This window comes from Hevea brasiliensis, chromosome 16 (genome assembly GCF_030052815.1).
Source record: "Hevea brasiliensis isolate MT/VB/25A 57/8 chromosome 16, ASM3005281v1, whole genome shotgun sequence".
In the NCBI taxonomy this organism is placed as follows: domain Eukaryota; kingdom Viridiplantae; phylum Streptophyta; class Magnoliopsida; order Malpighiales; family Euphorbiaceae; genus Hevea; species Hevea brasiliensis.
The window spans coordinates 44,963,206-44,974,618 of NC_079508.1; the positions used below are offsets into that span (position 1 = coordinate 44,963,206).

The 11,413-nt window shown below is 37.0% G+C and overlaps 1 protein-coding gene, 1 non-coding gene and 1 pseudogene across 2 annotated transcripts; 2 read left to right on the forward strand and 1 right to left on the reverse strand.

Annotated features, from left to right (window-relative positions):
- On the forward strand, positions 1-2,417 carry LOC131174628 (probable terpene synthase 6; annotated as a pseudogene).
- Positions 2,418-4,666: 2,249 nt separating this feature from the next.
- On the reverse strand, positions 4,667-4,773 carry LOC131175055 (small nucleolar RNA R71). Its single transcript, XR_009145215.1, has one exon. It is a non-coding gene; the product is annotated as a small nucleolar RNA R71 (small nucleolar RNA).
- A 5,784-nt stretch (positions 4,774-10,557) lies between these two features.
- Positions 10,558-11,166, forward strand: LOC131174629 (vegetative cell wall protein gp1-like). The gene has a single exon (XM_058138384.1). It carries the CDS (start codon positions 10,558-10,560, stop codon positions 11,164-11,166), a length of 609 nt encoding a protein of 202 aa, XP_057994367.1.
- Positions 11,167-11,413: the final 247 nt, after the last annotated feature.

Genomic DNA, 11,413 nt, shown 5'->3' on the forward strand with positions numbered 1-11,413 from the left:
ATGTATGTGGCTGATCCAACTACCTTTGAAGAAGCAGCAGAGAAAGAAGAATGGACAAAAGCAATGAATGAAGAACTTGCAACAATTCAAAACAATGAGACTTGGGAGTTGGTGAATCTTCCCAAAGGCAACAAGGCCATTGGTTTAAAATAGATTTTCATAACAAAGTTTCATGCAGATGGGAGTATACAGAAGCACAAACCACGATTGGTAGCAAAGGGATACTCACAGCAACAAGGTGTGGATTATAAAGATAATTTTCTCCTGTTGCTCGATTTGAGACTATAAGAACCTTACTTTCCTTAGCTGCTCAATTAAATTGGCCTATATATCAGTTTGATGTTAAATCTGCTTTTTTAAATGGAGAATTAGAAGAAGTTTATGTTTCACAACCATAAGGCTTCATTGTTTCTGGAAAAGAAGAACAGGTTTACAAGTTGAGGAAAGCCTTATATGGCCTAAAGCAAGCACCTCGGGCTTGGTATGCAAAAATTGATTCATATTTCTTGCAGAATGGCTTTGAAAGAAGTAAGAATGAACCCACCCTCTATACAAAAATGCAAGATAAAAATTTCCTTTTCGTTTGTCTCGATGTTGATGACATAATATATATGGGTTCATCTCCCTCTCTCATTGATGAATTTCAACTATACATGAAGAAGGAATTTGAAATGTCAGATTTGGGTCTATTGCATTACTTTCTTGGAATTGAAGTGAAACAGGCTGAAGGAGGAGTGTTCATCTCATAAAGAAAATACGCTGCAGATATTCTTAAACGATTCAACATGGAAAATTGTAAAACGGCAGCCACACCCATGAATATGAATGAAAAGTTATAAGTTGATGATGGAACTGGATAAATGAATGAAAAATCTTTAGGAGTTTGGTTGGTGGACTAATCTACTTGACACACACAAGACCAGACATTACATTCTCAGTGGGAGTGATCTCAAGATTCATGCAGTTTCCTTCAAAGCATCATTTTGGAGCAGTAAAAAGAATTCTACGTTATATAGAAGGAACAATTGACTTTGGTATATGGTATGTTTATGAATCAAATCACAAATTACTTAGGTTTACTGACAGTGATTGGGCAGGCTGCATGGACGATAGGAAAAGCACTTCAGGGTACATTTTCAATCTTGGATCAGGAGCAATTTCATGGAGCTAAAAAAAAAAGCAACCACTGCATTATCATCCTCAAAAGCTGAATACGTGGCTGTAACTTCATCAGCATGTCAAGTAATCTGGTTGAGATGACTTTTATCAGATCTTAGTTAGGAACAAAAAGAAGCAACTGAAATTTTTTTTGACAACAAGGTTGCAATTGCAATGTCAAAAGATCTAGTCCATCATGGAAGAACGAAGCATATCGACATTCAGGCTCACTTTATTGTGATCTTATAAAAGATGGAGTAATAGCCTTGAAGTATTGCAATATAAATGAGCAAGCAGCTGATATTCTTACAAAGTCACTTTCCATAAGCAGCCATGAATACTTAAGAGCTCAGATTGGAGTCTGCAAGTTTGAATCAAGGGGGGGGGGGGGGGGGTGTGTTGAGAACTGATTCAAACTTTAGTTTTTTTGGTTCCTATTTTCCTGCTGTGTTCCACGTTTTCTTTTATGTTATTTGAGTCATGCGCATGATGTTAAGTAATTCCTTATTTTTCTGAATTAGTTTGTTATTATTATCTTTTTTGGCCTATTTAATAGGCAGTCTTAGTATCAAATAAAGACACAGCAGAGAGAAGTTTCTAGCAGAAAACTTTTGTGCTTATATGTTATCTTTCAGTGTTTGAATTTTGTAAAAACTCTTATAAGTTCCCAACTGTTTTTACTAGGCAGTATTTAGAAACCTGAGTAGCACAATCAAGCCCTCCCCTTACAAATTATATAAGAAATGCTTTGCTGCAACCATTCCACCATAGCATAGAAAGAGCAGAGGCTAAGAAGTACATAGCCTTCTATGAAGGAGAGGAGTCTCGGGATGAAACTTTGCTCAGGTTTGCAAAGTTGGATTACAATCTACTACAATTATTATACAAACAAGAGCTAGCCTCACTCTCAAGGTATATATTTTAATATTTTATTTCTTAAAGCAATTTTTTTAGCTTTTAACTCATATTGTCTACTTACAAACAGACTTTGGAATCTGTTCATAACCTCACCATAACATATGTTTTAGATGGTGGAAGAACTCGGATGTAGCAGAAAAGCTTGATTACTCAAGGGATAGAATTGTGGAGGCCTATATATGGGCAGTTGGATATCATTTGAGCCTCAGTGTTCTCTTTCTCGGATCCTGGTGGCGAAATTTATAGAAATCATAACAATAATAGATGACACATACGATGGATATGTTTCAATCGATGAACTTCAATGTTTTACTGCTGCATGTTACACTCACTTCATATAGGCATTTTAGGGTAGTTTTGCATCCATTTTGCCCTTATATTTTAGTATATTTTATGTTTTTAGCTTTATTTTAGTTTATTTGTTAACTTTAGATACTTTATATTTGATTTTCGTAATTTTTGTTGTTTTGATAGGATTTTATGGCAAAATTGAAGATCAATGAGTGCAATAGGAAATAATTTGAAGAGATTTGAAGTTCTTTAAGCATGGAGGAAAGTTGAAGAAATCAAGCCTTGAAAGAGCAAACTAGCCGAAATATGCTTGAGACTTTGCTTAAGGTCATGCTTAGGGTAAAGCTACAGATTTCTAAGGAGCAAAGACAAGTCAAGCACCAGCAGTAAGAGTTCATTGTACTCTAAGTCTGCCGAGATTTGCTGAAGGTCTGCTTAACCTAAGCGCATAAAGGTGACCAAGTGAAATTTGCTAAGAAGTCGCTTAGGGTTAAGCGAACCCTAAGCAGATCGCCTAACGTGAAAAATGTCACGACTTGGATAATTTTATGCCTCATTTCCTATTCACTCCTTAGCTGTTATTTACTTTTAGGGCAGTTTTTTAGGACCATATAAATTCATCATTTCCTTATTTTTGCCACAAGAGGAAGGGAGGAAAAAACAAAAAGGAAAGAAAATTTAATAAAAAGAGAGAGAGAAGACGCTATTTTCTTTTGGGGAGGAGCTACTGCACCAGTTTTGGAGCTTCAGAAACCAGAGACTTTGGTTCTTTCACCTGGGTTTTTCTATTTCAGTCCTCTTATCATGTTTTCCTTTACTTTTCCATCAATATTTCTTGTAAATACCATCATGAGTGAGTAATTTCTTTAGATTTCAAAGTTGGGAAATATGTCTTAGATTAATTTGTGGATTTGGATTGGGTATTTCCTTATTTTATATGAATATGAGTTTTGATTCCTTCCTTGTGTGCTTGATTTACTTGCCTAATGTTGGTACCCATTGGGTATTGTGTTAATCTTTGATTGAAGGACCGAAAGGTGAAAGTCATTGATGGGTAATCATGGATTGGAACTTAAAATCACCTAGATTTAGAAATAAACTAGGACTTTAAGAGGAATTAATTATTGGTTACAAAACTTAATGGGTTTTAAAGTAATCAAATACATACGAAAGTAGGTTTGTTTATTTTAGAATACACTTTGATTTGCTTGAAAAAGATATCAAAGGGATTTAGAATCAATTTCCTTCAAACTCTATTTTTCCCTAAAAATTGGAATGCCCAAGACAAATCCCAATTAATTTATGCATAAACCCCCAACTCTGGAATCAATTTTTACCATAATTAGACTTTCGTTTAAATTACCCATTGTTAATTTTAGTTTAATTGCGAACTAGAATTAGAATTTATTTGTTTGCTCTTTACCCATTTCAATTAGATTAATCAATTTACCTTGCTCATTTACATTTAACATTTATTCATTAATCATTAGCCCAAATAATCGCTTCATTCATAGTTTAGTAATCAAACAGCAAATCCTCGTGGGAACGATACTTGATTCATCACTTTATTACTTGAGACGACCCGTATACTTGCGGATAAGTCACACCAAGTTTTTGGCGCCGTTGCCGGGGATTTGATTTTTGTTTGATATTGAACAATTGTTTGTTTGGTTAATTTGGGCATTTTATTTTATTTCTTTTTACCATTTTACTTTGAGAATTTGTTTATTTTTGTTTTTCAGGTGCTTTATTTTATGAGAAGGACAAAAAGTGAAGAAATCAATTTATTCTTTGACCCAGAAATAGAAAAGACAGCAAAAGCTTTAAGAGCAAAATCTAAGAGGAGAAAAGCTGAAATTAAGGCTCAACAACAACAAGAAAGAGCACAAGAGCAAGAGGAATTACAAGAAGAAATTGCCAACAACAACAACAATAACAACCGCTCTGTGAAAGATCATGCCTATCCTAACATTGGAGATTTCATGCCAAGTATCACAAGGCCAAGAGTAGAAGCTAATAATTTTGAATCAAGCTGCACTCACAAATGGTACAACAAGCACAATTTGGAGGAAATCCAAGTGAAAGTCCACATGTGCATCTAGCACACTTTCTTGAGATCAGTGATATGTTGAAGATAAATGGAGTTTCTGATGATGCAATTCGACTCAGATTATTTCCTTTTTCTCTGAAGGACCGAGCTAGAGAGTGGTTACATTCTTTGCCACCGGGTTCCATCACAACATGGGATGAACTTTCTCAAGCATTTTTAGCTCAATATTTTCCACCAAGCAAGACAGCTAAGCTAAGAAACGAGCTGACTTCTTTCAAACCTAGAGATGATGAGAGCTTGTATGAAGCATGGGAGAGGTACAAGGATTTGCAAAGGAGATGTCCACATCATGGGATTCCTAAATGGATGCTTGTTCAACACTTTTACAATGGAGTTTCACCAGCTATTAGAAGTACGATTGACGCATCTTCTGGAGGTGACCTTATGGAGAAATCTGAAGATGAAGCTTTTTCCGCTCTTGATAAAATTGCTTATAACAACTACCAATGGAGTTGTGAGAGGAATGAGATCAAGAAACCAGCTGGTATGTTTGAGCTTGATGCCATGAATATGATTAATGCTAAATTTGATGCTTTAACAAGGAAGATGGACAAGCTAAGTATGAAAGTAGATTCTTCAGCTGGAGGTTCTAGTAATACAGTAGAAGTTGGAGCTGCAAATGTCAATTGTGCAGCAGATTTTTCTGTAATTAATCAAGATTTTTCAAGTGAGCAAGTGGATTATGTGGGGAACTACAATCAAAGACCAGGTGGTAACTCATTTTCTGCAACTTATGATCCAGCATGGAGAAACCACCCCAATTTCTCTTGGGGAGGTAGACAAGGGCAAAATCAGAATTTTCAGCAACCTTCTGGATATCAACAAAATCAGAATTTTCAGCAGAATAGAGGCCCCCCTCCTGGAATTTCTAAACCTCAAAATGCACCTGCTCCACCTCTACCACAACAAGCACAACTAGACAAGACAGCTAGATTGGAATCTATGATTGAAACTCTACTTGTGAGCCATCAAAGTCAACAAGAAATGATTTCTCAATTAGCATCTAAAGTAGATCAAATGGCAACACACAACAAGATGTTAGAGAATCAGATAGCTCAACAAGCTAGCTCTTCAAGTAACAAAGCATTTGGGAAGCTTCCTAGCCAACCAGAAAATTCAAGGGAGCATTGCAAGGCTATTACATTGAGAAGTGGAAAAATATTGAAGGATGGAGATAAAAAGATTGAAGAGAAAGTTGAAGAAAAGAAAAGCAGAGAAGGAGATGAACAAACCAAGTCAAGTTAGAATTGAAGCTGAGAAAGAAAATTCAGTGGAAGAAAAAGGAAGTAAGGAGGGGGAGAGCAAAGAAGAAGAGCCCAAATACGTTGCACCTAAAGCCTACATGCCACCTTTACCATTCTCACAAAGGTTTCAAAAAGCAAAATTGGATAAACAATTTGGGAAGTTTTTGGAGGTATTGAAGTCTTTGCATGTGACTATTCCTTTCACTGATGCCTTAGCACAAATGCCTTCATATGCCAAATTTTTGAAGGAGATTTTATCTAACAAGAAGAAATTGGAGGAATTTGAGACTGTAGCTCTCACGGAAGAAAGCAAAGCTATTTTGCAAAATAAGCTTCCACCCAACTGAAGGATCCTGGAAGTTTCTCCATACCATGTCACATTGGGGATATTAGTATAGATAAGGCTTTGTGTGATCTTGGAGCCAGTGTTAGTCTGATGCCATTGTCTATCTATGAGAAAGTGAAGATTGGAGAAATGAAGCCTACTACCATATCACTACAGTTAGCAGATAGGTCTATTAAATTTCCAATTGGAATAATTGAGAATGTTCCTCTAAAAGTTGGAAAATTTTTCATACCAGTGGATTTTGTGGTATTGGAGATGGAGGAGGATGTACACATTCCTATTATTCTTGGTAGAACTTTCCTTGCTACTGCTGGAGCTGTGATTGATGTAAAAAATGGGAGACTTACATTGGAAGTTGGGGAAGAGAAAGTTGAATTTAATTTGTTTCAAGCAATGAAAAAGAAAGATGATTCAAACTCATGCTTGAGAGTTGATGTGATAGATGAAGAGGTTAGAGAAGTGCTTAAAAAGCAACATCCTAAAGATCCCTTAGAAGCTTGTTTGGTTCATAACATCAAAAAAGGGGATGAGATTGAAGAAGCTGCAGAATATGCTACAATTTTGGAAGGAAATCCACCTTTGCCTATGGCTGATATTGAAAAGATTGGGAACTTGAAGCAAGATACAACTTCATCATCAAAGCTTGAGAAAAGTGAAGCACCTAAGGTAGAGTTGAAACCTCTTCCAACAAATCTCAGGTATGCTTTTCTAGGTCAAAATTCTACATATCCTGTGATTGTTAGTGCTAAATTGACTGATTGTGAGGTTGAAAAATTATTGAGAGTTCTTAGGAAGCATAGAAGGATAATTGGTTATACCATTGATGATATTAAAGGAATACATCCTTCTGTGTGCATGCATAGAATTTTGTTGGAAAATGACCATAAAGCCTCTCGAGAATCACAAAGGAGATTGAATCCAAATATGAAAGAGGTTGTGAAAAAGGAGATCTTGAAATTGCTTGATGCAGGTATTATTTACCCTGCTTCGACAAAGAATTGGGTAAGTCCAGTCCATGTTGTACCTAAGAAAGGGGGCATCATAGTAGTGAAAAATGAAAATGATGAACTAATACCTGGAAGAACTGTAACTGGATGGAGAATGTGTATAGACTATAGGAAATTGAATAAGGCAACTAGAAAGGACCATTTTCCATTACCATTTATAGATCAAATGCTTGAGAGACTAGCTCATCATTCTTATTTTTGCTATTTGGATGGCTATTCAGGGTTCTTTCAGATCCCTATTCACCCAGATGATCAGGATAAAACTACCTTCACATGTCCTTATGGTACCTTTGCATACCGAAGGATGCCATTTGGACTATGTAATGCCCCTGCTACATTTCAACGATGTATGATGTCCATATTTTCTGACATGATTGAGGGTATTATGGAAGTGTTCATGGATGATTTTTCTGTGTATGGTAAATCTTTTGATGAATGCTTATCTAACTTGTCTAAGGTTTTGCAGAGATGTGAAGAGTTCAATTTAGTTTTGAATTGGGAAAAGTGCCATTTTATGGTACAAGAAGGAATTGTTTTGGGACATCTTGTGTCAAACAGGGGTATTGAGGTGGATAAATCAAAGGTAGAAATTATTGAGAAAATGCCACCCCCAACATCTGTGAAGGGAGTGAGGAGTTTCTTGGGGCATGCTGGATTTTATAGGAGATTCATCAAGGATTTCTCTAAGATTTCTAAACCTCTTACCAATTTATTGAGTAAAGAAGTGGAATTTAATTTTGATACTAATTGTATGAATGCTTTTTGCAGGATAAAGGAAGCTTTGATATCTGCTCCTATTATGCAGCCACCCAATTGGTCATTACCTTTTGAGTTAATGTGCGATGCTAGTGATTATGCCATTGAGGCTGTTTTGGGACAAAGGAAAGATAAGAAGGTGTATGCAATATACTATGCAAGTAGGACCTTAGATGATGCTCAAATAAATTACTCTACTACAGAAAAAGAGTTTTTGGCAGTAGTATTTGCAGTAGACAAATTCAGGTCCTATCTTGTGGGGTCTAAGGTAATAGTATACACAGATCATGCAGCTATCAAGTATCTCCTTCAGAAAAAAGAGGCTAAACCTAGATTGATAAGGTGGGTGTTACTCCTTCAAGAGTTTGACTTGGAAATTAAAGATAAGAAAGGAGTAGAAAATGTGGTAGCAGATCATCTATCTAGATTGAGGCAAAAACAAGGAGACAATTTGGGAAAAGAGCCCCCAATAGATGATTATTTTCCTGATGAGCAACTGTTAGTAATCATGAATGCACAAGTCCCTTGGTATGCAGATTTTGTGAACTATCTAGTGTGTGGAATCCTTCCACCTGATCTAACATGGCAAAGAAAAGAAGAAATTTCTTTTTGATGTGAAGGATTATGATTGGGAGGAGCCATTTTTGTTCAAGAGATGTGGAGATGGGCTGATTAGAAGATGTTTAGCTGATGAGGAGATAGGGGATGTTATCAAAGATTGCCATTCTTCACTTTATGAGGGTCATATGAGTGTGACAAAGACTGCAGAAAAAGTTCTTCAAGCAGGGTTCTTTTGGCCACACATGTTTAAGGATGTGAGGAAGTTTGTAAATGCATGTGATAGGTGTCAAAGGATGGGTAATATCTCAAAGAGAGATGAAATGCCCCTCCAAAATATATTGGAAGTGGAATTATTTGATGTGTGGGGCATTGATTTCATGGGACCTTTTCCATCATCCTTGGGACACAAATACATTTTAGTTGGAGTAGATTATGTGAGCAAATGGCTTGAAGCTATACCATCTCCAACTAATGATGTTAGAGTTGTGATTAAATTCCTTAAAAAATTCATTTTTACAAGATTTGGAACTCCACATGCCATTATAAGTAATGGAGGTTCTCATTTTTGCAACCATCAATTTGAAAGATTATTGCAAAAATATGGAGTGAAGCATAAGATTGCAACACCCTACCATCCACAAACTAGTGGTCAAGTGGAGATCTCCAATAGAGAGCTAAAAAGAATTCTTGAAAAAATAGTGAATAGTTCAAGGAAAGATTGGTCACTAAAGTTAGATGATGCTCTTTGGGCCTATAGAACAGCTTTTAAAACTCTTATTGGAACTACCCCATTTAGATTGGTTTATGGGAAAGCTTGTCATTTACCTTTGGAGTTGGAGCATAGAGCATATTGGGCCATAAGAACACTGAACTTTGACTTAAAAACTGCAGGAGAAAAAAGAATGCTGCAACTAAATGAACTTGAGGAACTTAGACTGGATGCTTATGAAAATGCCAAGCTTTACAAAGAAAGAACTAAGAGATGGCATGATAAGCATATTAGGAGGAAAGAATTTCAGGAAGGTGATGTTGTTCTTCTATACAACTCTAGGTTAAGGTTATTTCCAGGAAAATTAAAGTCAAGATGGTCAGGACCCTACACTGTTATAAAGGTATACCCCTATGAAGCTGTTGAGATAGGTAATGAAACCTCAGGGACTTTCAAAGTTAATGGGCAGAGATTAAAGCATTATATTGTTGGAGAACCCACGCAAAGGGTCGTAGAGGTTTCATGGCTTAGTTCTCCAATCAGGGATGCTTAGAATTGGAGTGGAAGGTCAAGCTTAAGACCCTAAACAAGCGCTTCTTGGGAGGCAACCCAAGCGTATCCTTTTATAGTTCATTAATTTTCCATTTCATTTCATTTTCAGTTTTCACCCTCATTAATCTCAAAAGTGACATTTGTTTATCTTTTGTAGGCCATTCATGAAGATTGGGCAAGTTTACACTTGTGGCAAAAACAAAGAATTGAAGGGAAGCAAGTATAAGCAACATTCTGCACTTTATCCAGTGCCTGTGAACAGTAACACCTTTAAACTTGTGCTAAATTGCTGATGTTGCAATATACTTGATAGCACATGTTTGATTTTGTGTTTTGTGTAAATTCTGTGGAATGCAACTTGAATGAGGATCAATTTTGATATTTAGGACTGATGTGAGCTTTATTGAAGTGCAAAAATAATGTTTGTTGAGTTTCACCTTTTAGTGTATATATAATTTTGTAGTCTGATAGGAATTTACATGTTTTTGTTTGAATTGCTGCTAGTTTTTTGCAATCTGCAGATTTTTGTTACTGTTCATGCTACTGTTCATGCTGTTAAAAAAGTCAATTTCTATGTCTTTTCTGCAATTCTTGAATGTTTGGAACTTGTCTCAACTGCTGCTGAAAATATGCTTTTGGTATAAGATCAGAAAGGAGATCATTTCATTAAGTGTGCAAAAGGTAGTCACAATTAGTGCCTTAATTGAAAAAAAATGCTTGCATGAGCTAAATGAAAATATATTGTGTTTGATGAGTGCTAAGAGATGATGAACTTAAATCCCTCAATTTTATGGTGTTTGTGTGTATTTGGTGATTGTTGAGGGTCATGATAGAATTCCATAGCTTGTGGACTGTTTTTGGCAAGCAAAACCACAATTTTTCCCAAAACCTGCTGAAACTTACTGATGACATTGCTTGTCAAGCAGAGTCTTAAGCAAATTCTGCTGAACCTTATGCTTAACCCCAAGCATGGCCCATCTTACAACAAGTCTGCCCCACAATTTAAAATAGCCCAAGATTTCCGCCAATTTTCCAAAAGCCTCCCCCACACTCCCGATAAACCTCGTCGACTCCTTTCCCACGCTACTTTTTCCGGCAATCTTTACAGGAAACCGAAAGGTTTCTTTCCTTTCATTAAAATGGTAAGAACTAAAATGTGGTCTTCCCACAAACCCAAACTCAGCAAATTTCGACCTAAAATGGGTACTCCATCCTCATTGCCCACAAACCCTAACCCCAGCCCCAGTCCGCCGCTCCCTCAGTCACCGCCACCACGAACGCCGCCATTACCTCAATCGCCACCACCTCCGTCACCGCTACCACCCCCAAGCCAGATACCACCTCTCATTCCGCCGACTCCCCTCTCACCGCAAACCGAACCGCAAAATGAAACACCAATTCTCGACACCCATTCCCCAGAACCAGTGCCTGAGCCTGCGCCTACTCAAACGAAAACCAAAGGTAAAACTAAAAGGGCTGTAGGTAGACCCAAGGAAACCCCTATCGGAAAATGAAAATGAGTACCCTCTGTTCCTTTCGACCTAAATTCTCCACCTCACCGCCCTCCGAACTACCAAAGAAAAGGACTGTGTCTTCCTCGCAAACCCCAACACCAAATGGTCCAAACACCGCATTCTCGCCTCCTTACACTCTCCAGCCCCTGCATCATCTGCAGATAATATCGAGGAGGTAATTTCTCCATTACCTTGGGCTTTTAGGGATATGGCTATGAAAAAGGCCTATGAGAAATTAGTTTCTAAA

Excerpts from the sequence above, each read along its gene's own strand:
- LOC131174629 (XM_058138384.1), top strand. The coding sequence starts at position 10,558 with ATGACATTGCTTGTCAAGCAGAGTCTTAAGCAAATTCTGCTGAACCTT.